We start from the raw sequence: 25670 nt of genomic DNA, 5'->3' as shown, positions 1-25670 counted from the left end.
GAGATTGTGGAAAACAATTTATTTGACGAATTTCCAAAGTGGACAATTTTGGTAAAACACAGGCATAAAATAGAACTAACTTATACAATGGATTGTTGGATACAAAGTAAAGAGTTTGGGATGCCAATACCTGGCAATCACTGCTGCTTTCTCAGAAACGCATTATTTCATAGCAAGAGCACCAATGGAAGCACTGAAATAAAATCGCACCCAGTCGAACCACATCTTCAGCATGGTCCTGGAAACAACTGTGTAAACACCAAGGGCCCGCATCACCCATGTAGTGATAGCACCTTTGTCAGTATATCTGTAGGGTGTGAATCAAAGTCCCTGGCATATAATGGCAGCCTTTCCCTTGACTTTGCTGAGCTGGATGAGGCCTTAATTCAATATATAGTACAGTTAGTGGGTTTCCCTTGGGCCCAAGTGCCTAAATCTTAGATGTTCCTATGGAAACAGTACTCCCAGAAAGCTCACTGGGAATTAGACAGCTTGGCACTTCTGAAAAAAAAAAATTAAAAAACCCACCACTAACTGGGCTCAGAGAGATTTTCCAGAATGGAGCTTGGACTATAACACAAGTCATCAGGTTATTCATGAGGTTCCTGGTTTTACTGTAGGACCATAAGATCAGCTAGTGAAGGAATGCAGTTACATAGCTTCTTCTAGGGTTCCCCCTCCCCAATGGCTGCTGTCCATCCTTCATTTGGTCAGTGCCCAGCTTCCTTGTCCTGAGTGGGAGTGTCAGGGCTGCGGGATGCTCTACCACCCACCTCCACCCCAGCCCTGGGAAGTCAGTGCCCCATCCCGTGTCATTGGAGGCCAGAGATGCTTCCACCCAGCTTAGGCAATGCAGTCCAGCCCTCTCCCACCAAGCATGAACCAAACCTGCCGGCCATGACAATGATCCCCTCTCAAAGCTTGCTGAAGTGTTGAACGTTTAACTTGAAGCACAGCATTGGATTAGGAACATTGTGAGCTGGGCAAGTGCTCAGCTGATGTGTGAAAGAAAGAAGCAAATGAACAAAAAATCTGTATCTGAAAAGAGGACAATCAGCCTTATGACACCAGGTTTGTCCTTAGTGGTACAAAAATACTCATCCTGATTCTTTCTTGACAAAAACCAGTGGGATGAGGTTGCTATTGGGGTTCTGGTGCTAGGTGTGTTTGTGTTTGCCTGCTGTGGGGAGGGAGAGGCAGTCATGGGCAGGGAGGGAAGTTTGAGGCTAACATAGTAGAGATGCAGATGATGAAGCAGGGGAGAGGGAAGGGTACTATGCACAGCCAGGCTGTGGCACTATGGTTATCTGCATAGATGCAAATTCCTCAGGTTGGTCAAGAATACTGTTAATTTTTTGGTTTTGGTTGGTTTTCGTTTTTAAGGTGAGACAGAAGCAGGCATGGCCTTGGCAGAAACCCACCCAGAAGCTCAGTCAACAGCTATCTTCCTAGAGACAGTTTGGTAGAACACACCACGCAGCAGAGAGGTATAGTCAGGCACACGGAAGAGGTGGCGCTCCCCATAGACCACATCATAATCTGCACTCTTCCCCGTGACCAGGACACGGATGTTGGGCTCATTGGCTTGGCTGCCCACTGCCAGCACGTAGATCTCAATGCCAGCCTGCTGAGCTTCCTGCACAGCCCTCTCAATGGCCCTCGCAGTGATCCCTTGAGAGTTGCCATCAGAAAACACTAGCACCCTCTTCTTTGCCTCAGCACGGGAAGACTTCTGGTATAGCGCCGTGACGTACCGCAGAGCGGCATTGATGTCCGTGGCATCGTTAATGAACTCCATGTTGTCAATGGCTTTGGCGATGACCGTGTAGTTGTACTGGAACTGAGCTTCCACTTTCTGCTGGTTTCTGCCGCTGTACTGGACCACCGAGACGCGCACGGAGTCATCAGCAGGCTTGCCAGCCTCCAGGAACCGCTCTGCCAGCCGCTTCACAAATTTCTTGGTGGTCTCGAAGTTCTTGCTCCCCACGCTGGTGGAGCTGTCCACCAGCAATGTGATGTCTGCAAGCCCAGTGAAGGTGACTGTAAAGGGAAAAGCCCGGGGCTCGTTATGCTGCATTTCTCCTCCTGCCTCTTCCATGGAAAGTTGGTGAAGTCAGCAGCTGTCTCGCAGACTTCCTGCCCTGACAGACTTGGGAAATCCCCATTCTCTGGGTATTTGCTAGCTTGGTTTCCCCTACCCCAGTGCTGTCCTACACTTTTCCTTTTACCTTTTCATTCCTTTTTTTATTTGGTTTATGACAGGCTGCATTCCCATGTACTTATCTGTCTTAGATAACCTAGTGACTCTGGTTGCTTAAATACAGTGCTGTCCTTGCATGTCTGGTGAACCACTTAATCTCTTGAGGCTGGCTTCTCTCCATGATGAGTCTGACGATTGCATATGCTTCTAACTTGGAGGTGTACCCCACTAAGTTTCTCTCCATACTCACTTTTCAAGCACCTTTCTCAAATATCCCTTCCATGGTGCTGATTTTTCCTTGTGCTCCCGCCACCACATAGCAATTGATCTCATCACCTGCCTCAGCTAAAGCCTGTGAGAGCTAAAATCTGGCACAGCTTTCTCTCTGGGTTTGAGGTGCCAGAAAAGCAACTGTCTAGGCTTTTTCCCCAGGTGCTTTGGGCTGGCATGTGTGTGAGAGACCCTGCAAGTGTCTGACAAGGCTTGTTCACTTCTCCAGCCCAGAAGTCTCCCTGTTACTAGAGGTCTCCAAGCTATGCATTCCCGCAAATGCAAACTCCCTCTTCCCCCACCACAGCACCCACAACCTCTTTGTGTGGCATCAGGAGTCACTACTCACTTGGGCAGGTGTAGTCCGGACATTTCTTCTCTGTTAAGAAAATTAGAAAGAGTAATGTCACCAGCTCACCCAGTAAAACCACTTCTATAGCTTCCCACAGAGCCACAAATGCTCACCTCGGTCACAGCCCCATCGTGCAAGGTGTGTGCAAAGGCTATAAACATGCACCAGAAAGCACAGAGGTGTGTACTTGAAAAATGCTGTGCACAGAGATGTCCTGCAGCAAGAGAGGACTTGGACCCAGCAGCAAAGTGATCTGAAACACGGGATGTCTTTGTCCCTTATTTAACTAAACCTTGAAAGCCGTTCCCTTCCCTCAATGCCTGCTTCAAAGCATGACTGGGGGAAGGCAAGGGAGGACAGCCTGCGCCTCTTACCCTTTGGCTGAGCCACAACCTTCCACCCACCTTGGCAGACGTATGAGGTGATGTTCTGCAAGAAGGTGTCATCCAGGAGCTCGGCATAGTTGTCCCTTTGAATGGACAGTCCTGGCCTGGTTGGTCTGCTTAAACAAGCGATGTCATTCAGGTGATCTGGATTTGGAGGGTTCCGGAAAATGTCGCCTATCCCAAGGGAAACCACCTGCAGGGAAGTTAAAGTTCATCACCAGATGCATTTATCATTTAATGCATTCATAAACTTGAATGCCTGTCGCTTTGTGAGAGTGCTTCTAGTAACATGTGTCCCCCTTGCCCTAGACTTGGGTAGCGAAGACATGGAGATGCTCAGAGAGCCTGCGCTACTCTGATGCACAGCTCTCTGTGGTGGTTCCCTACAGGCAGGGTGCTTCCCCTGTGCCCTTACCGGGGTGATATCACACAGAGAGTTGAGTGGGGTAGGGTCCCGCAGTGTGTCAGAGCGTCCATCTGTGATGACAATGGCAACACGCTTGTCAGATGTGAATCTCCGCAGCAGGTTGTCTTTGGTGAACTGCAGGGCTTCTCCAGTGTAGGTGCCCCCAGCTATCCATTTCAGGTTCTTGACTGCCCTGCAAGCACAGACACCAGTGAGCCTGCAAACTCTGCCCCATGGATACTGAAGGAGCCCCAGGGAATACATCTCTCTGACACACTTGTGAGGCAGGGCAACATTCCTGCATGGGGCTTTGGGTGGAAAACTGGCAAGCTCCTTGGCCTCAACACCACCTACAATGCCACCAACCACTACTTTCCACTAAAGAATATTTATCATCCTTGCATTTGCTGGACCTGCTGGCCTGGAGATGGAGGATGGAAGGTGAGAAGGTGTCCCTGGGTCAGGTCTCTGTATGGTGCACTGAGCCCCCCAGACTCACTGTTTGAGCGCCCCGATGTTGTCTATGTTGGCATCCCCCATGGCCACCAGCTCCTGCGTATTGTCATGGCTGTACTGCACAACGCCGACACGGGACTCCCCAGCTTCAAACTATTGGAAAAAACAGAAACCAATTAGGATCAGATACCTCAGGGGGCTCTGGAGAACTCAGAAATCCTGCTGGTGGTTTGTACTGAATGCTTTCACAGCATGCTTTGCCATCTCTCCTGTGCCTTATTCCAGGCAGAAGGAGCCACAACAGGACTGGATGCACATGGAGACCAATTCAGTGAGCCAGTCAGTGAAACAAAACCAAAACCCAGGTTTCATGGCTCAGTGATCTCAACACAAGCCACTGGCCATGGTGGGTGGCTAGGAATAGATCTTTTTTTCAAAACTTTTGGTTTTCCTCCAACACAGCAGTTTTACTGCCTAGCTCTAGCCTTTCTGCTTGTTACTACTTTGCCAGCCAAAGAGACCCATGCATGCTCACACAGGTATCCAACAGTAGGTTGTAGTGGTTTTACAGCCTGTGTGCTACAGATGTGTCTGGTTATGCATTAAGGAAAGACTGGATACCAAACATCCCTTCCAAATCACAGAGGTAAATGAAGTTTCACACACACAGCGGGTTACCAGGGAAGAATTAGGAGAGTAAGCATTTGTGTATCCCTCCTCAGACTGAAAGACTCACCACTGGGACAATATTGATGTTTGGGCTGCAAAGATCCTTTTTAGTAGTGTGTTTAACTGGTAACCTAAACCTAAGCTTGGGGGCTGGCCATCAGGGAGCTAGGGGAAGTTGCAACACACCTCATGTTATCTACTCCAGCCACCTGAAATGCTCATCAGGACAAGGAAGAGACTGAGAGACTGGTTGAGCAGGCAAACACTTTATGAGCTATCTGCTCTGGGGCATGCAGGAAAGAGTTCACAGCCACAGCAGGCAGAGTCCCTTTGCCCAGAAAGAACGAAATGTCTATATTTTGGGACAACAAACTGCTGTTTCACCTCCACCACTTTAGGAATCTGAGAGGAATCAAGACCCACCCCAGTTACACACTTCAAGCTAAGCCTTGAGGAGGCTCTTTAGAGTGGAGGCATCACCCCATTTTTTTCTGCCTGCAGTGAAAAATAAGTGAGCGCACACAAGTGTATCCTGGCACTCAGTGGAAATCTCACCTTCACACGCTCGTCCTTGCTCAGGCGATCGATGACTTTGATGATGAAGTCCTTGGCAATCTGGAAGTTCTGCAGGCCGATGCTCTCCGAGCTATCCAACACGAATAGGAGGTCGACAGGACCGCAGGTGCACTCTGCAGCAAGACACAGGAGTGGAGGGTCTTGTGTTTTCTATCTGAGCAGCTTGCTCAGAGCAGCATGTTTTGCAGAGAGGCATACCAAAGCAAGAAGCTGATGTCTGCTGTTAGTGCTGACCAGGTGGGTGCCTGTGTCTGATCTACCCGCAAAGCACAGTGTAAAATAAAGCAGCAAAATAGCTGCATGGCAGTCTTGAGAATCAGTTTACTGATTTTTCCATTTGTATTTTGCTCAGTGCCCCTTAAGACACATAAAATTTTTAAGCTGTGAGTACCCTTAAATACCCAGTAATTATTCCAAAACCCATTTCCTCATAAGCCTTCTCAGTTCTTCCATTCAGGAAGAACTCCTCAGCCCAGGAGGACAGAGGTGACACTGATGGGCTGGAGGAGGCTGACTCAGCTTGCTCCTCTCTTTCCCAGAGCTGAAGGACATCATGTGCCTTTGGCTCTTCCTTCAAGATTTTGGACTGCAAACCCAACCCATCGGGACAGCATCAAAGAAAAAGTCCAGCACATTTCTCTGCAGACCAGCACAGGATTTGGAGGGAGGAGAACAGAGCTAGATCCACAGCGTGGGCTGAATTGATGTCCCTTTTGACTGTGAAAAGTGTGGATAAAATCCGTCTGCAGTTTGCTAGCACAGGGCACCTCAACAACAGTTTTCCAGTTGTAGGACCCAGCTACAGCATCCTCTAAATCCACAGAGCACTCTTGGGGAACGCTCGCTTGCCTCCCCTGCCTTGCTCATGCTTGGTCCTCCCTCCCAGCCTCTCACCACTTCTCCACAGCAGGAGGCAAGGAGCAGGGGAAGGGAAGGGTGCAAGCAAGGAGAAGGGCTAGTGAACATTTGCAGAGTAACACTCACCACAGCAAGCTAGAGGGAAGGGAGAGAAAGAGAGAATGTTAAAATGCTTGACACAAGGGTTTTTCACATGCTAATGAAGACTGCAGGTTTGTGTTTCTGCAAACCTAAAGACACCTGGTCTGGAGAATTCAAACTCATGGATGTTTCCCTTCCGTTTGAAATATACAGATCTCTTGCCTGTTTCAGATTGTGGTGCCCTGACCTAGACCACTGCGTGCAGCAGAGCTCTGCTTCCGCACATCTGATGCATTCTTATTTAAATAAATTTAAAACCTAATCCTGGGTGGATTAAGTGAATCACCAGAGCATGGAGCTCAAACTCAGTTCCCTAAGTACCCTGCATCCTTCCAGCACTTAATTACTGGCTGTGGGCTAGAAACCCTTTGCAGCACATGTGTACTGCTGCCCCCCATAGCAGGACACCCCAGAACAGGCCTCTCTTTCTGAAGGGAGAAGGTCAGGCCCTGGTATTTCAGGAAAAAACATTGTAAAATGGTCCCCACAAATATTTTACACAACTTTTCTTGTATTTGCCCTCAAGGGTAGTTGCATGTGTACAGCGCCACAGACACAGTAAACCAGGCTGCAGCACGCACAAGTAAAACACAATTGCACAACCTACTCTAGAGATCTAGATCTGGATCTAGATCAAGCTGGAAGTCACAGCATTGCAGAATGGTAGGGGTTTGAAGGGACCTCTAGAGGTCATCTGGTCCAACCCCTCTGCTTGAGCAAGTACACCCAGAGCAGAGTGCCCAGGACCATGTCCACGTGGGTTTTGAATGTCAGCAGGGAAGAAGATTCCACCACCTCTCTGGGAAGCCTGTTCCACTGCTCTGTCACCCTCACAGTATAGAAGCTTTTTCTCATGTTTAGGTGGAACTTGCTGTGTTCCGACTTGTGCCCAGTGCCCATTGTCCTGTCGTTGGGCACCACTGAAAAGAGTCTGGCCCCATCCTCTTGACACCTACCCTTCAGATATTTATAAGTATTGACAAGATCCCCTTTAGTCTTATCTTCTCCAGGCTGAAAGACCCAGGTCTCTCAGCCTTCCCTCATAAGAGAGATGCTCCGGTCCCCTGATCATTTCTGTAGCTCTCCAATAGCCTTGCTCAAGCAGTTCCCTGATTTGCCTCTTTTGGGTTGCTGTCCCAGCTGCAGGGAGGACTACCCCACCTCTTCCCCAGCTCGTTGATTTAACTGTGAACTTGTGGAAGGGGAGCAATGCCCATGGCATCCTTCTCCATGCTGCCTGGGGATGGCCCTGCTTGCTACAGGACAGAAAAAGCAGGTACTTCCTGCTCAGCAGGAGGGAGGAATGGTGCAGGGATACTCACAGCACATCTTCATGATGATGTCCAAGATTTCACATTCCTGAAAACAGAGGTAAGGAAATGTTTGAATAACAGTGAAGGCAGCTTCCTGGCTCCCAGGTGCTGCCCACCGCCCCTACTGCTGCTATGCGCCCTCAAAGCAGGTCCTGATCTGGAAATGAGTGACGTGTAAGAGGGGTGCACTACAGAGAGGACTTGCTGGTGATGGAAATCTGGCCAGTGAGACTCTCTGGGACAGTAATTGGGGGTAGCCACCACCCAGCCTGGGAGCACGAGGCTTCCCCAGCAGTGACCCCCTCCCAGGAGACATCATACGGGGCAAGGGAAGCACAGGCCAAGCAAGCAAGCAGCACTCCGACCCTGTCTCACTCACATCTGGTCCTGGAGGCCCCACAGGTCCTGGTGGTCCCTGTCAAACAGAAGCATGGAGAGAGCAGTTAGAAGACCAGCCAATCCTATCTGCAGTGTACTCTGCTGATACCTTGCTAAGCAATGCAGAGTCTAGAAAAGTGTCTCGACTTTCCAGATGCTGGCCCCTGCACTGGGTTTTGAGCAGGTACATCTTCTTGCTTGCACAATGCCCTGGGGCTGCACAGGGGTGGGGGGAAGGAGACCCACCTCCATGCATGCCATGCCCACAGAAGTGGGAAGGCAAGCCCTTGCTGCAGGCAGCAAGCACACACACACATGTGACATGGTTTGGCATTGTCCTCACAGCACCCAGGGGATGGATGGATGCCATTTGCTTGGAAGATGCTTGCCTTGTAGCCTCCAGGCCAATGTGAGGCAACACAAGCAAGTGGAAACTTGACGCGAACTGGAACACTTTCATGTTCAGGATGGCCACTCCAAAAGGCTGCTTGTCCTTACTGAAGCTGATCATATGAGAATGCTTTGCTCATGAAAAATCACAAATGCCTGTATTTTCTGTCCTGATTTGGTATGAACATGATTTCAGAGACCTGTGTACCAGGCTACAGCAACAGGTTTTCAAGCTGCCTTGCTCCTGCTTTGAGTAGGGCCAAGCACAGCAATCTGTGGTGAGCCCTGCTGTTGGGAGCCCAGCACACTGCACTCATTGGTGCAAATCCTGCCAGGATCCTTACTTACCGGGTGGCCTTCAGGTCCCCTGTGGCCCTTCGCTCCTTTGATGCCCCTGGGGCCAGGAGTTGGGTTCTGGAATGGAAACAAAAACAAAATCCACAAATCTGTGTGTGTCAGGGTGCAGCACCTTCTCCTCCAGATGTCTAACAAGACCTGCTTAACCACCAAAATGTTATCCGAGATTGCTGTACCCAACCAAACGAGTTAGGACTTGGGAGGATTGTGATGGACACTGGGAAAATCTCCCTCCACAGGACAGTGGTGCAGCACAGGTGTAATCATTGGTGCTATCTGCAAGCATACAAAACCTTGCAGAGATGATACCCACCTCAACCTAACAGGTCTGGAGGTTTGCCAGCCATAAGCTGTAGGACACAAAACGAACATCTGGAAAGAACTCCCCTTGCCATCAGACACTGCTCAGTGGCAAAGGGCGCTTGCAGACTTACAAAATCTGATGGGTTCTGACCTGACCCATAGGCAAGGTAGTGTTAGAGACCCAGCCTGAAGTTCCTGCACTGTGTTCAGAGAAAGATGATTCTGCTTTGTACAGATTACTCACATCATTGCCAGGGTCTCCAGCTTCTCCTTCATCACCCTTAGGACCAAGATAGCCTTTCGTTCCCTGAAAAATAATACAGAAAAGAATCCTGCATGGACAGCTGTTGTCAGCCTGGTAAAGTTGGTGCTGGTATGCAGTGACCTTGTGAGAGCTGGCTTGGGAGGGGGGTGAAGAGCAGTGTATAGGCTCCTTAGCAGCAAATTGCACCCCTGGGTAGCACTCCCAACCCCAAAATCTGACTCTGGGGCTGCATCAGAGAGGACTCAGCCCAGGCTTCTGCCCTTGGGTGTTACTACCAGTGCACCAAGGCAGGACACTCCCACCAGAAGCATCCACTGCAGGGAGAGGTGGGCAGAAGGAAAAGAGAAGCAGGCTGCTTCAGGGAGCCCATTTCACCATGCAGCTGATGGAGAGGCTTTAGGAGCCAAACCACCGGCCAGGGCGATTTCTGTTGGGTGTATGAGGAAGTAGCACACTTACATTAATGCCAGGTTCACCTCTGTCTCCTGGCTGCCCCTGGAGAGGAGGGAGGGGAAGCTTGTTAGGTTGGACAAGGAAAAATAACAGTCTTGCAACTTCAAAACAGCACAAAAATCTTACTGGGGCGCCCGTGAATCCAATCGTGCCATTCCCAGGAGGGCCATCCTCCCCCTGGAAAAGAAGGGAGAAATGTGAGATAATGAAAAGCAGACCCTTTAGATAGTACAGCAGCAGGATCCTGCCCTCCTTGGCCTGTTTATCTCCACAGCAAAATGTCTGTGCAAAAAATATGCAACTGGTGGGTTGGACACATGTGCAAGCAGGTAAAAAGGCCATATTGCTTGTGTGTGACCTGTGCAGCAGCCACTGAGATGAGAGTGACACTGTCCCTCTCAGAGACTGGGGATATGGCCATAGGCTGGGAACAGACTGGGAAGTATCAGATCTCTGTTGCTGGAAAGTACATCCCAAAATATGGTTCTCTGAGCCTGCAGATGTGATCCATATTCAAAAGCAGGCTGCTTGCAATTTTTCCCAGTATCTCAGCTGTGTATGAATGTAATTTCTTTTTTCCCTGAGGTGGGCCATGCTATGTGGAACCAGCCTGTTTTACATCCTTTCCACATGGCATGCAATCCCCCAGACAAATACCACTCACCCTTTCTCCCATCAGGCCAGGGTCTCCTGGCAGCCCAGGTGCTCCAGGCAATCCCTTTGGGCCCTGGAAGGAGCAGAAGAAGCAGTCAAGCATTGCACACCATCCTTTGAGCTGGGAAGATGGTGCCTTCTAAGGCAACCAGCTCCTATCATGAGTCCATCACAGGAGATGTTTTGCTTATACAAAAACAATACAAAACCTACAGCTGGGCTTGGGATTCAGCTTGCTCCCTGCCCTGGGAATCAGATCTCCTGGCAGATTCAGCTGGCTGCCCTCAAGAGAGCAGCTCCCCCAGATTCTGTGATGGGAGGCCACATGGCTTATGGTGTGGCTATACCCTCTCCACAAAACAGCCTCTGGGATGTGGGAAAAAAGGCAGTCATAGCCTTAAAGACCCATGAAAAATGTTTCAATGTACCTGCCAGGAAGCTAGCACCTGAGTTTGTACCTACAACAGGTTTCCAAGGGTTTTCTGATGGTTTTGGGGACAGCCCTAATGGGCAGCATCTTCTGGTCTTCCCTTCATTCACTCCCCCAAGAAGATGCAGTGATGAAGCAGCACTGACCTCATTGCCTCGGGGGCCATCATCTCCCCTGTAGCCCTTGGGTCCTGGGGGTCCAGCCTCACCCTAGGGAAACACAAAGAACTCTCACAACAGGGATCTTCTCTTGGTACTGCTCCTTCCCTGAAGGGCTGGTCCCTTCATTTCATGATGTGGTGGGTGGGAGCATCCTTCTCATGCTTGTCATCCATTAGTGAGTCACCTCTGCCTCAACCAGCCTCACAAGAAAGGAGCTATTGACAGGGATAACGCAGGTGGGGAGATGCTTCAGGAGTTGTGCCTGGCTCCCTCTGTGCACCCCTGCCTGCACAGACTGCAGCTCCCCATGCTTCCTTATGCTCTTTCTCTCCAAAGCCCTGTTGGAGGGAGCCCTGGCCAGATTCTTGCTGAGCATGAGCCAAAACAAGAAGCTTTCTGGGCTGAGGTGTGGCACTGCAGGCATGGATTGAACACCTTGTGCTTTCAGTGGCAGCTGGGCTGTGGAAGGGAGCAGTTTCTGAGCAGAGCCTCCAACACCCAAAAAGCTATCACATCTCAGTCCAGTAAGAGAGGACCTGGTGGGAAAGAGGACCAGGGAGATAGGGATGATGCTTTCTAGCAGCAAAGCACAGCTGGGTTGCACAGTGGCATCTCATCAGCTGTGACAGAGGTGTCCCCAGGGCAGAGAATGGTCCTTGGTGGAGCACATCACCCTGAAGGTGACACAGACCTCCCTCCGCAGCGGCCCTCCCCATGCCTTGGGGCTTGGACATGTCTGGGTTGCAGCCCAGCTGCCAGAGGCCCTTTTGTGGCTTCGGGAAGTTTCTGTCCTCAGGAGGCTGCAGAGCCCTGGCAGCATGTGCTGGAATGGACCAAAGCTGTCACTCTGCCACATCCCATCTGGGCAGCGGTCACTCACTCCATCAGCTACAGGGCTGACCAGAGACAAGAGAGGAGCTGGGAGGAGATTTTTTTTCTCTGAGACCTCCAACAGATGTCCAAGGGAGTCCCTCCACCTTCTGCTTTGTTCAAACACCACTTTGTGGGGTTTGCATGCTAGGAGACTGACAATGATGATTGGTACCAATTGGGTAATGATGTCCATGGGTCCAAATGCTCCATCAAGGGAACACTCAGGTAGAGCTGGGTGTTCAACCAGTCCCCCGGCAACAGACATGACAGAGGCAGGCAGAGGGAAGGCAGAGAACAAGCCATGGTGGGACAGAGCGATGGCTTGGCAACTGGCCCCTCTAGCATCACTGCTGTAGGCAGCAGGCACGGCATTTCAAGGCTCCCAAACTTTGAAATGTTCCCTGTGACAAGCAACGCAACTGCAGTCTCCTGGCAGGTGGAAGGCAGGACTCGCTCAATGGTACCTAGGCTTCAGCATTACAGCAGTCCATGCCCAAAATCATCCTCCATATCTTCAGTGCATCAGCAGCACCTCTGAGCTTTTTGGGAGCTGCCTCAGTGCAGTGGCTTAGCCTAGCCCAGCTTTGCATCTGCTCCCTCACCATCTGAAAGCTGAGGAAGCTGAAATCCCCTCCAGCTGTTGTCTCTGCTCCTCTTCGCACGACAGCAGCTGGGAGAAGCTGGTGTCAAACATCTACGCATGCCGCATGCACCCTTCTTCCAGGAAGGCGTATATGTGGGTGCAGAGGACTTAAAATTACACACTGCAGAGCACTAAACTGCTCAAAGGCATGTGACCTTGTTTCTGCACAAAAGCCCAGAAGAGAGAAAGCTGGGAAGGAGGGACAGGAACTCATGATCATTCACATCAGCCAAAGTTGGATCTGCAGCACCCTTGGCTTGCACTGGCTGTACATGTCCTCACTGTAGCACACAGTGCAAATCCCTTATGGCCCTGGAGGATTTTATGAAGATTAAGGATTTTGGATCAGGAAATCTTTAGCAGCTCCCTGTCCACTACCTTTCCGGGTGTAACAAGAACTGCAGGAGGGCTGGGCACCATGGCCAGGAATAAAGAGTGACCACCAAACCTGCCCATGAGGACCAGGGAAGTGTGCTGACCTTTAGCTTCTCTCAGATAGAATGAGGATGAAAGGGAGTCATAGGTTAGCAGGAGCCCTTTCCCCTTGCCAAGAGAAATATGCTCCAAGAGCCAGAGATTGCAGATAACACGGCTTAAAAAACACTTGTGTTTGCCAAAGTCCTACTCTTGGCCAAGCCCAATTACACGTTTATTTTTAATTTGGCCAAGAAAAAGCATTCTTCCTCAGCTTATGGAAAAAATGTCCTCACTTGGCAACTGCTTTTGAAATCTCCCTGGAGCGTTGCAGGCACTGGGACAGTCTCTGGTCTAGGGAGGCATCAGAGCAGCTTCTGTAATGCTTCCCTCTCTGACAAGTGTTTGACTCAAGTTCAGTGCTGGGGAGGGAAAACTGGTGTCCCACAGGCTCAGTGCCAGCAAGGAGACTGTTCTTTCTCCCTTTTCCTCCTCCTCCCCACCAGTGAAGCCTGGCTGGAGGCAGGATCTATACCAGCCTGGCTCCCCAGCATTCTTGCACAGCTTCGTCTCCCTTGCATCAGATCTTGCACCAAATCTTCACCTTAACTGTCGTCTTCTGCACAGTCCTTCTCCTACGCCTTGAACCTGGAATGAGCCTCTACCACATGGAGAGCAGCTTCAAGTCCTTCCTCCTCCACTGGTGTCAGCCTGCAGCACTAGGCCATTACACACATACATCCAAAGAGCTGCCTTCCTACCAGGGCCACCTCCCAAAATACCTCTTCACCACAGCAGTGCCCAACAAGCTGGATGCTGCCAGATGCTCTTTGGTTGCAGCAGGAGCTCAGCCCTGCTACACCCAGTAGAATCTGGACAATCCTCCTGTGTGAATTTGGTGTTCTTCACTAGCATGAGATAGGCTTGAGGGAAGCCTGACTCCAGGCAAGTACAAGTATGTCCTGTCCCCCGCTTGTGGCATGGTGCAGGTCTGCTGTGGGGGTCACCCATGCTGGGTATAACACAAACACAACAGTGGCCACTTCATGGCTGTCCTGCACTCCACATCTCCTTCAGGGCTCTTCAACACTTGGTCGACTGTAAAGGAGTTCAGAAGCTGTCTCATCTTTGTCCGCATGCTGGTGTCCATGCCTCACCCCTTGTGGAAGTCCTGCTCCACCAGTGTGGGAATGTTTATCTCAATACTTGCCTGTATCCTGGGCTCCATCAAAACTCTTATGGTATGGGTAGGGGGGCAGTTTCTCACAGAGCCCCACCCAAGGGTGATGTCAAAGCATGCCTACTCAGGTGAAAAGACCCTGTTGGCCAATGCAATCAGTGCTATCGCCATGGAGGATTAACCCACCAACACCTCCAGTCCCAGAGTTATTGACTGCGAGCTGGGTACTTCTTTGGGAAGAAAAAGCCTTTACTTGTGCAGGGGACAGAAGCCTTCCTAAGGCTGGAGGTCTCCAGAAAGCCTGTGGGGTCTGAGACCTGTTCCTTGAGGCACATGAGGACAAGCACACCACAGAGCAGGAGGGCCAATCCTTGGAGCAAGAAGACTTAAGGAACACTGGCTTTGGGACAGACTGTGTATGCAGATGCCAAGGGTGTCAGGGACACCACTGGGGCCCCATCAGGCTCTCCTCACTGACACAAAATGTCTCATTAACTCCCTTGACCAAGGCAACAGCGTCTGGCCCCAGGCCTGAACATTTTGTTCATTGCTGCAGCCTGCACTTGCCAAATCTTTCAGATGCATTGACATCTGTTTCCATGGGATTGGGAAATGGCGTGGAGGTTGCTCTGTCCCCAGCCCAGCAGCCAAGTCTCCTTTTTTTAGCCCTGTTCATATTCTGGGTTGTCCTAGAAATCCTTGCCCCTCTTCACCAGCATTGTTACCCAGTGTGGAAGATGCTAAGAACTTTCCCCAAGATGCTGTGGCATCAGTTAAGCCCCTTACCCTACCCTTCCTACTGACCCAGCCACTTCTACCTGGGATCTGGAAGGTTAATCCAAGCTCTTACCTGGTCTCCAGGTGGTCCGAGGGCCCCTTCCCGCCCTTGGTCACCAGGTGGTCCAGGCTCTCCCTGAAAATGCATGCACAGAGGGCATGAGAAACTCAAAGAGGAGAGGTGTAGGGTACCAAGGGCCCTGTGTGCAATGGAGAGCAGGGATGAAGCACTGGTAACACATGCTGGATAGAAATGCAGTCATCCAAACAGGGACGTTTTCGAGACAGATTCAGGAGTTGGGTAAGAAACTATTGGAGGTGTGGGAAGAGAAAAAACCAGCTAATATGGCTACCTTGAAGGCAAGAAGATAGCCCTAAGAGGAAGACCTTCTGAAGGATGGGAGTCCTTGCCTCTGGGTGACATGCTTCAGCACACCTTGTGCCAGAAAAGCAAATACCTGGAGAGATCCATCTTGCAAGGCTTCTGCAGATACACAGACCTGGCTCTGGCCCCAAAACCATGTAGTGGATTTTACCAGCCACACTCTGCAACCATGGCTGCTTTCCTAAAGTAGCTCCTGCCCTGGGTAGTCTGCATGGAGAGGAGATGCTCTCTCCATGCATAGGCGACTCCAGGCTAGCAGCCTCCTTCCTCCACTCCCTCTTCCTCTAGCCTGCCACCCCTGCAAAGCTGAGGGGATTTCCAAGGGAAGGAGCCAGCAGACGGGGAGGGATATCCTCACCTTTCACTGCTGATGCTCTCCCCTCTCCTTTCCTAACACTCAGCAACCTGAGCCAGGTAAGGGCAGAGATCTGACAGCCCACGAGACCCTGGAAAATATGGGTCTGGATGGTTTTGCACCCCAACAGCTCCAATAGAAGGAAATGCCCAAGGGCTGGACACAGCTTAGTTCTACTTTCACTGAACTAATGTGGAAAGGGACAGCCTTCCACCAGTCCAGCAGAGCCATGTCCCAACAGGGACTGTCTGCCAGACCTGGGCTGGCTCCAGGACACCTTCCCTGTCTAGACCCATGGCCAGGAGAAAGCAAGCCAGGTAGGCAAAAGGAGAGCCAGGAGGCATGCCTCCCCCATCCCTTGCTGCAAGGTGCTGCCAATTCAGAAGAAAGCTTTCCCCCTGGTAAAGTGGATCATTTCCCCTTACAGTGCTACACAACAGCTAAGCACAGAGCTTTGCACCTTACAGCCAAGCCAGCACCAAGTACTGCAAGACAAGTATCTTTGCATGAGGTGCTGCTCTGTCTGCAGCCCTGGGATGTGGGGCCAGGCATCCCCCAGCCCACGGGGAAGGGAGGCATTCAGAAACTTACTGTGACAGTCACACCTGACTTTGAGGAAAGCAACTGAAAGCTTGGCCACCTAAAGCTGTTGTTTGCAAGCTAGAAGCTTCCAGATGCCTAAGCCAAACAGTAAATATAAAACACAACTTCCAAAGGGCCCTGAGTGCTGGTGGAGACGTTTCTGGCGACATTATGCAGCCTTGTGCTTGGACTAAAACTTGGAATGAAGCAGCCCATCGTCTGCTGAAAAATTTAACTCCAGGACACTGGCGTGCCTTCATCACCCGCGCACATCTGCCCTGCACACCATGTGCATCGGTGCTACTGCTCTCCGAGCCGTAAACAGGAAGGTGGAGGCTGCCAGCACCCCCTGCCAGAGCTGCCCCGTCCCCAGGGTGGACCTCTGCCCCCCCGTCTGAGCTGGTGGTGGATACTGGCTGTCCTTGCTGCAGGGACAGGGAAAGAGTGGTGCAGTGGCAGCTGCCCAGCAGTGCCGGGACATGGCTGGCCATCCACCAGCATGCTGCTGCTGGACACATCGGCTCCCAACACCACCACCCTGCAAAGGAGCACCCCTCATCCCTCCCCAGTGTGCACGGCATCTCTGCCATCTGCCACATTTGTCCTGGCCTGCCGAATGCTCCTGCCTGTCCCTCCCCCAGTCACACATTGTGACTCACACCTGGCAGGCAGGAAAAATACTTTCCTAGTGACTCCCACCCGAAAGGAGAGGGAAGGGTGTTCCCCCTCCCATCCACACTCACGCATGCTGTCCTGTCCCTAACAGCACCTGTGTCATCCTTCCTGAATCACCGGTACCCCATGCAGCACCCGAGCACCTGGAGGACACCTTGTTTCTTTGCTCTCCATTAACTGGTTTTGCAGCTGTGAGGCGGGGGCGGGCTGCTCTCTGCCTGCTCTTAGCTTGCTGGGCGTGGTCTCGTCTGGGTTTTGGATGTTTCGAGACTAGCTGCCAGCATAAAGGGGTGATTTCTGGGGGGCAACAGCACAACTCCCCCCGTGCTGGCAGGTAAAGGCACTGAGCTTGCCTACTGGCCCACAGGCTGGTGGAGTTAGCCACTGGGCACCTATTTCCAAGCCACTGGCTGCCAAGCATGGCCCTGTTTGCAAGCAGATGCTGAAAGCCATCCCATGGATGCAGTTACCGTCTCTCCTCTTGGGCCGCGGTTGCCCGGCGAACCTGGGGGGCCTCTTTCTCCATTGCTGCCCTGCAAGGAGATGGTGGGAACACAAAAATCAGGACTTGCTCCCAGCAGGACCAAAGCCCTTCTTCATTCTCCACCTCTGAATGGCTTTATCCCCATCCCTCCTCCTCCTCCACAGGGTACCAGCCACTGCCCATGCCCTGCCAGTGCAGTGCCCAGCAGCGGTGCCCTCACTTACCCGTTCCCCAGGGGGACCATCCATACCTGGAGCACCCTACAGAGCAAGAACAGGAGTCATCAGGCAGTGGGGATGGCTGGCAAGCATGCAGGGGGGGATTACAGGCACAGGCAGAGGACCCACCTCATCACCCATCTCTCCTGCAGGTCCAGGCTCACCTTGGTTTCCAGGTGTGCCCTGTGTGTGCAAGCCACAGGGGTGTAAACAAGACAAGTCAGCAGGTTTCAGAGCAAAGCCCTGAGTACTTGCAAAGCCCTGGGCAAACTCTACTTCAAAGCCAGGGCTGGAGCAGGGGACCTCTCCCTCTCACAGAGGTCAGAGGATGCTCATGCACAGGTGTTTCACCCACCTTTTCTCCAGGGCTACCAGGAATCCCCTGTCGGCCAGGTTTTCCATCGTCCCCAGGCTCCCCCTTCACAAAGACACAAGACACCATCAAGACTGCATCCAGCACTCAGCAGCGGATTTTGGCTCCGATGGTGCAGAGGCTGTCAGGAGTCCCAGTGCACCCCAAGCTCCTTTCTGGGCTGTGGTCTCTCCCCAGGGAGCTCCCAATCCCCAGTAGATCCCACACACACTCCACCCGCCCAGTGCGAGCCACCTTTTCACAGCACCCTCCAATATCTCAGGGATGCTTGTGCCAGGCTTGTGGGCACCCACTAACCTTGGGCATGCTGGGAGTCACACCAGCCAGATCTTACTGTGGGTGACAGGACAGCGTCCTCTAGCATAGGCTTGCCCCAAGGCATTGCAAGGAGGCCAGTGATGGGTCAATCACCACCTGTCCCTTTGCAGGAGAGGGGTTCCAGCACCCCTCCTTCAATGTGGGGGTGGGCAGAGTGGCTCACCTTTCCCCCCTTGGGTCCATAAGCACCAGGATCTCCCTTTGGTCCAGGCGGGCCTTGAGTTCCCTGTTGAAAATAAAGGCAGCATCACTGAAAACGAAGCTGGTATCGCTATCTGTGCAAAATTGGGCATGGACCAAGCATCCTGGCAGCCTGGCTTACAGCTCCCCAGGGGGACAGACAGGAGGGACATGTACTCAGGAGTGACACAGGGATGGCATGGTACTCTTGCACCATGGATCTGTGCAAGCGATATTGCGGCCGCGCTGCTGAAACACTGGAAAACTGAGCATGCTTCTGCAGGTCAGAGGAAAATGGCAGAAAAGGTGGTTGTTAGACTGCTGTGGCTGGACCGCAGTGATACTGGTGCCACCTCAGATGTGTCATCCTGGGAGCATGGAAACAAGCACGGAAACTGAAGAAATGCAACGTCAGAATATGTTTTCCAGAGGCATCCAAAATCTCCAATATTTTCTGGGTGGCTGGTCACAGCAGGCTGAAATTGGTCAATCCTGGGCTTGCCTATCTGGCACGGAGCTCCTTGCTGAGCTCCCTGTGCTGAATGGCCTCCGGCTGAATACTCCTCCCCAGCATGCACCTTCCCAGGCAGCCCCATGCAATGGCAGGCAGCTTCCAGGCAAGAACAAGGCAGGCTGCCCCAGGGACACCCCTGAGGTGCCATGCCTGGGATGAATATTGCATGTCTAGAGGCAGTTTCCAAGTGTGGCAACTCCCTCCCACAGCTCTTTGGCAGGCTCCTCCCCCTTCTTGGGGGTGTCCCCATTTCCTCACGCCATTGTGGCAGACCTGCTGTGCTGGTTCATTCCCATGTAAGGGGCACCCACAGGGTACGTACATCGAATCCAGGTGAGCCTTTGCAGCCAGGTAACCCAGGGTATCCAGCTTCACCCTGTCAGACAGACAAAGCAGGGATCTCCATGAGCAGTGCCCATGGGAAGACCCCATCCATCATCCCAGAGCCCTGAAAGGGACATCCCAGCCTTGTCCCTGGCTGGCAGGTGGAGGGTCCTGCAGGTAGGGAGCCCCACTGCCCTACATGGGACACTGGCTTTGTTCCTGGACTCCACAATGGTTTTAGAGGGGCAAAAGCCAGGGTTCTTAGGCTAAGGAGAGACCTGCCTTCATGCCATCAATGCCGTCGATTCCACGCCTGCCCTTCTCACCCTGAAACAGAGAATAGGGACCATGAAGAAGTGATTTCCAAAGTCCATTCTCCCCCAGGCATCAACCAGAAAGAATAAATGGTGCAAAAGCAGAGGCTGACCTTGGCTCCTTTGGCTCCTCTTGAGCCCTGCAAAGGGAAGCAGAGAGATGTTAGGCTCCTGTGCAGAGCAGATCGATCTCCCCACCACACTTTTGCCCCACACCAGCTCAGTTCAAGGATGCAGGCATTCACCATGCCCCTGCACACCACCAGTCTCTCCTGTTCTGCCTGGCTGTGCCCACTGCACAGTGCTTGTCTGATCCCCCAGGCTGTGTCATCTGCAAACTGGCTGATCCAGTCAAATCCCTGCTCCTTACACAGGCCATGCCAGCAGGAGAGGTGAATGATTGGGCACGTACCAGACCCCAACACCATGCAGCTGCAGGGGCAGCCCGGGGTAACAAAGCAGGGGGACGCAGAGATCCCTCCCCAACATTCTTGCTGTCCTCACCTTTTCTCCTCGACTTCCTTTGTCACCCTAGAAATGAAAGGAGAGAGGAAAATGGAAAATGAAAACACTTGCAGCACAAAGCCTGTGGCCCATCCAGGAGCCATGTCTGTGACCCTGCAGCCCCTCGTACCTTCATTCCTTGGTAGCCAACAGGTCCCATGTCTCCTGGCCTGCCCTAGAGGACAGAAACATGGTGTTATGGAGGCAGATACTCCACCATCACCACAGGGGCAGTTTCCCCCCGGGGTCTTGATGTAGGGCTCAGGCCCCAGCTGCCATATCCTCCTACAGGAGGCTCTCCCATAACTCTGTTCCTTGTTTGCCCAGTCTGGGAGCATGAGATCCTTGTGGAGGGCAGAGGGGACCTGCCTTCACCTCCACCATCTCCAGCCCTTCCTGAGGGTGAGGGAAACTGGATGCTTGGGGACACATCGTCTGGGATGAAAGGGAAGGGCAGAAAACCCTTGGGAAGGAAAAATGTATGGCATGGTGTTTCCAAATTGGGAATGCACAAGATGAGTAACTGCCCGCTCACGTGTGTGGGAGAAGTGCACGTCCCCAAAATAAGTGTACCTAGTGAAAAAACAAGGAGGAGGAGGGAAAAAGTTTCCTCATGCTATTAGCTTATTATTTACCAAAGGTTTCCCTATAACACTGCTGTGCTTGTCGTGTCAGGGGATACGGGAGGAAGCCCAGAGTCCACCCCTGGGATGGCATACATGAGTCAGAGACATGTCCTCCAGGAGGAATGGCTATTTTGAGTGAGGAACAAGGAAGCCTTGTAGCAACAGAGGAGGGGGGCCCACCCTTCTGCCCACCAGAAGCCACTGCTCAGCAGGGTGGCTGTGGAGGGGGACAGCCAGCCATGATCTTACTGACTACCCTGTGGAAACAGGGTGATGCATGGGCAAGGGCTGGTGAGGATGTGCTCCAGAGGTCTGACCAGAAGTGGCTGAAAAATAGCCCCTGCGCAGTCACCAGGGCCAGTCCTTTACTTACTGGGTCTCCAGCCTCTCCCTTCTGGCCAGGAAGACCTGGCTTGCCTCTTTCTCCCTGCAATACAGGACAGAAATAAAGTTAGCTCATCATCCCCAGGAATAGAACGACAACTTGTTGAAAACAGAGCAGGGAGGATGGTAACAGCAATGCTTCATGGATGTGGGAAGCAGATGATGCCAGCTGCATGGGAGCATGGTGTGGTTCCTCATCCACCTCTCCATGGGGCAGTGTTAGGGTGCTGAGGACACGTGCCCAACTAGTCTCTGAGCATCCCCAGTGAGCCTGTCCCACTGCCCTGGTCCTGCAGCATGGCCACAGCCTGTCCCTCACCTCATTGCCTGGGTCACCGGGAGGTCCAGGGAGCCCTCGGGGAGGCTGCAGGAGAGAGGTATAGGTTAGACTAGCCACTGAGGCACAGCCTGGGGCCACGGGATGTGAGGGAAGGACAGGGGGTCTCAAAAGCCTGACTCACCTGGCACTCAAAGGAGCAGCACTGCCCAGAGAGAAGGAGAAAACAGCATTAGAGGCAGCAGGCAGCACCAGGGCCAGGCTGCACCCTGCTCAGGGGAAGCTCCCCAAGTTGGCAGGGGCCAGGCAGGGGCTGCCTGCAGGGCAGGGCTGTGCCACTGAGCCCCCACTTGGCTGTGGGTAACCCACACGGGACAGGTTCAGACACACGTTCAGAGAGAGTGGGGCTCCAGGAGACACTCACCGATTGCTCTGTGTTAACTTTCTGCAGAACAAGAAAGCAAAGAGAAGGGTTTTGAGAGGGACAGGTAAGCCCAGGGAGGGGTGGACTGGGGAGGGGGCAGGCAGCACTCACAATCATGTCCATGATGGTGTTGATGGTTTCCTCCACATCAAGCTCCCGGGTTGGCTTCAGGCTGGTGGCAGTGAAGTTGCGGCGGTAGGCATGGTCCGTGGCAATGATGTTGAGCCGCTGGTCCTAGCATTGGTGGGTGGGGAGGGTAGAGTGAGACTCGGGGGCACCCATGCAGGACCCATCCCCAGAGACCACCCTGGGGACCTGCATCCTCCCTCCAGGGAGGGGCTTTGAGAGGCACTCAGAGCCTCCTTTGCTGTGCTGGGGTTCCCATGGTCCCACTTGGGACCCCTGCAGGGAGCATCCCTGCTGTATTGTCCCTACCAGGTGGTTGGGGGAGATGGCAACAGAGAACACTTTGATCCCCAAATGTTTGGCTTCATTGGCAGCATCATCCAGGCCTCCGCAGGGTTCCTTGTACCCTTCCAAGGGGTGTCCATCAGTCACCACGATCAGGTATTTATTCTCCTTGTGATGGGAGCCACTGAAAAGGTTTAAACACAGGATTTAACATTGTAAGGATTTAACAGATTTAGCTGGAGAGCAGTGGCTTGGGGACCTCTGGACACTCGCCCCAGGCAGTGCCCCAGCCTATGGTCAGGGCATGCCTCATCCCAGCAAAACCAGAGCACTAGTAACCTGCCACTGACGTGCCTATTTCATGCCTAGGTGACTTCCTCTCCCGCCCTAGGGACAGGTCTGAACAATACGTTGGGACATCCTAGCCCATAAGCTCCCAACCTCCACCACAGCCATACCACCAGCATCACCCTCTCTGCCCACCCCAGCCTCACTGCCTTACCTGATGAGCAGCTCCTCGATGCCCCGCTTTATGGCACAGTCAGTGTAGGTGCCCTTCCCAATGTAGTTCACAGCCGAGACGCGGTTCTTCAGCTCATCCCGGCCACTGGGCATTGAGGTGAGGCTTTTGATGAGCACGACCTCGTCACTGTAGTGTAACGCCCCAGCATTCCACACCAGGTTGCGGTCACAGCGGTAGTACCTGTGCAGACACACCAGGACACGTGCTTTAAGTACCTTCACCCGCACCCTGCCACCACCTCCACTTTGCACCAGCTCACCACACAAACACTGCAGGGCTTTGCTAGGGCTCCCTGCCTTCCTGCAAGGGTGGGATGTGCTCCATGTGCAAAGCCCAGCCATGGGCACAGGGCAGTTTGTTCAGCAGGTGGAAGGGCAAAAGGGTGCAGCTGATGGGTGTCCACAGAAGTCAGACAGTTTGGCAGAGAGGTTTCCTGAAGGGGTACCAGGCTGCAGTGGCTGGAGCTGAGCAGGAGATGCTGAGCCAGACAGCCAGGTGTGTGTGTGTGCAAGAGAGGTAACAGCCAAAACACCCACCCAGGACTTCAGTGAGTTTTCCACTGCAGGATGTGTTAAAATCAGAGAGAGATGCCTCCCTCTGTGGGTGCCTGGTAGCATGGCGTGCACAGTGGTGGCTTGCTGTGAGATGTCTCCAGAACAGGTAGAGAGCAGTAGGGTGGGCACAGGAGTGTTTGGGTTGGGCTCAGGAGGTTCATCCATCTGTCTGCACAAAGAAGGGATTCTGGACAAAGCCCAGCACCTCGCTTAGGAGAGAGTGATGCTGCACTGATGGAGGCCTGGCGTGAGACTCCTGGTCACTCAGTGCCCTGGTAAGGTAGCTCTCCTGCCTGGGCAATGGGTACGTGAACTGCTAACTCCCTCTCACCTGTCTCAAGATGGGAACCTTGCCCCTCCAGCTCATGCAGCACTGGGACATCCCCATGGTGCCCCTCTGGGCACCAGCACATAGGTCCTGCTGCCCCAAGGACCAGGACCCATGTGCCTCCAGGACTCAAGGTGGTCCTGTGCATCCCTGGATCTCCTGCCAGCAGGTGAGCCTTGACCTTTGTCTCCAGCTCTTCCCAGCGTCACCCCACTCCAGGTTCTGGGAGCTTTGGTGCCCCTGGGTGCCCTCACCCTGGGAAAGCCAGGGTCAGACCTGGGTTGGTGGTGGCAAGGGTGGGCGAGTAGGAGGCAGATAAAGGGCTAGGCGGTGGGGTGGATAAAGGGCACTCCATAGAGGCCCCCAAAGGTGGGTTCAATGCTGCAGAGTATCCTGGGAGATGCCAGTTGCAAGGGAGAGTTTGCTCTGCAGGGTCGCCATGAATGCTAGGTGCTCTGCTGCCACCCAAGCACGTGGGTTGTCTTGGGTCTGAGCAACCAGTGGCATGGGAATCAGCATCACTTTGGCCCTATGGAATAACCACCCGTCCAGCCTGGCCAGCTGGAGGCAGTGGGACTGGGGTGCCATGTCTGCTGCTGCAGGAAGCCCTTGCTTTCTAGAGGGCGGGTGCAGGCAGCCCTGCTAAAGGCATGCTGCCACCCTTGGCATGGACGGAGCCAAAATGGGGTGGCTATGGACTGGGAGAGGGAGGAGATGCTCCCACCCCCTCCTTGGCATCCCTGCTTTCTTCCTGTCACTCCTTGGATGGGCGCACAGGGCAGTCTCAGCATCCTACCCGGCACCAGGCTTGGACAAAACCCCAGGAGATGTACCTGTCTGTCAGCTTATCAATGAACCGGTTGGTGAAATCTTTCACTTGGGCAACCAGATCCCCAAAGGGCTTCACCCTCAGGGCGACGCTCTCTGAGGTGTCCAGGACGAAGAACAGGTCCACAGGGCAGTCTGGGAAGAAGTGTAGAGGCAGGAATCAGCAGGCGACCCTGCTGCATCACCTCCCCAAGCCATGCTCCCTGCACAGCCAGCACACACAACTGCGGCCCAGCTCCTCTCCTAGTAGGGTCCCAGGATCTGTACTAAGGGGACCACTTTCACATCCTAACCCCATGTGAGACACACAAGCACACATGCACGGATGAGGCTACTTATTACTGTTTTGGCATCAAGGGTAAGCTGGATCGAGCACGTATTCAGAAAATATCCGTTTGTGGCATTTAACAGCTTTCTATACATTTTTCCATTTACATTAAAAGACTATCTTTGCAAGACCAATACTAGTTATTATATAAAATAATTTGCAGCTGCAGCAACCACTTAAAAAAACCAAGCCATGATAACGATTAACCCAATGAAAAATTAATGATTTTCTGACACAAATATCATTGCAGAGGAGAGAAAAGGCACCTTAAGAGCCAATGCCAAAACCAAAACCTTTCAGAAAGCTAAACTGGTATCAGCTGTTATCCTCCCCACTGCATCCCAGTGCTACTTGTAATACCTGATGAGACCCAAGGAGACAGAGCCAAAAAAAAAGCATTAAAAGTGGGTACATCTTGCAGATCCTCTCTAATCCTACATCTCTCCTCGGCAAATACAGTTCTTCCCCCAGACATCCCAACAAAGCTAGGGCTGTGTGCAGCAGCGGAGGCATCCGCCCAGGAGAGAAACAGCAGCCAGAGTTCTCTGCTGATCCTGGGGAGGAAAAACACTCTGGGAAGCAGCCTGGGCTTACCTTCTGCGTTTGCGACACGGGTGGTGATTTCTGGGCGCTGAGCAAATGAGCCCCCCCACAGGAAGCCAGCTGGGAGCAGCAAAGTGAATAGAAAGTCTCGCAGGCTCATTTTGCTTGGTTCAGATTACCATTGAGCTGGATCAAAGAAAAAAAGTGGAGAGAGAAAACACAGCAGCCAAGAGAGGCCGTGGTCCGGAGGCAGGAGTCACTGAAGGTATTTTTTACCACTTTCTCTTTGGTTTCTGTGGGAGGAAGAACAGGC

The 25670-nt window shown here is 52.7% G+C and overlaps 1 protein-coding gene across 1 annotated transcript; it reads right to left on the bottom strand.

Annotated features, from left to right (window-relative positions):
* On the bottom strand, nt 1-25670 carry COL6A1 (collagen type VI alpha 1 chain). The gene is made up of 35 exons (XM_075094203.1): nt 25409-25670; nt 24492-24621; nt 22756-22956; nt 22278-22437; nt 21954-22076; nt 21843-21863; nt 21603-21623; nt 21461-21505; nt 21131-21184; nt 20262-20306; nt 20132-20158; nt 19741-19767; nt 19596-19640; nt 19312-19365; nt 18459-18521; nt 17960-18022; nt 17734-17787; nt 17611-17646; nt 17373-17435; nt 14979-15041; nt 11004-11066; nt 10438-10500; nt 9900-9950; nt 9780-9815; nt 9300-9362; nt 8744-8809; nt 8007-8042; nt 7637-7673; nt 6300-6308; nt 5295-5428; nt 4114-4223; nt 3624-3807; nt 3227-3401; nt 2820-2849; nt 1-2040 (listed from the first exon to the last, which is right to left on the bottom strand). The coding sequence occupies exons 1-35, from the start codon at nt 25515-25517 to the stop codon at nt 1430-1432; spliced, it is 3072 nt and encodes a 1023-aa protein (XP_074950304.1). The 5' UTR covers nt 25518-25670; the 3' UTR covers nt 1-1429.

This window comes from Phalacrocorax aristotelis, chromosome 5 (genome assembly GCF_949628215.1).
Source record: "Phalacrocorax aristotelis chromosome 5, bGulAri2.1, whole genome shotgun sequence".
Classification (NCBI taxonomy): Eukaryota; Metazoa; Chordata; class Aves; order Suliformes; family Phalacrocoracidae; genus Phalacrocorax; species Phalacrocorax aristotelis.
The sequence above is the reverse complement of the archived record's forward strand: the minus strand, read 5'-3'. Positions and strand labels throughout refer to the sequence as shown.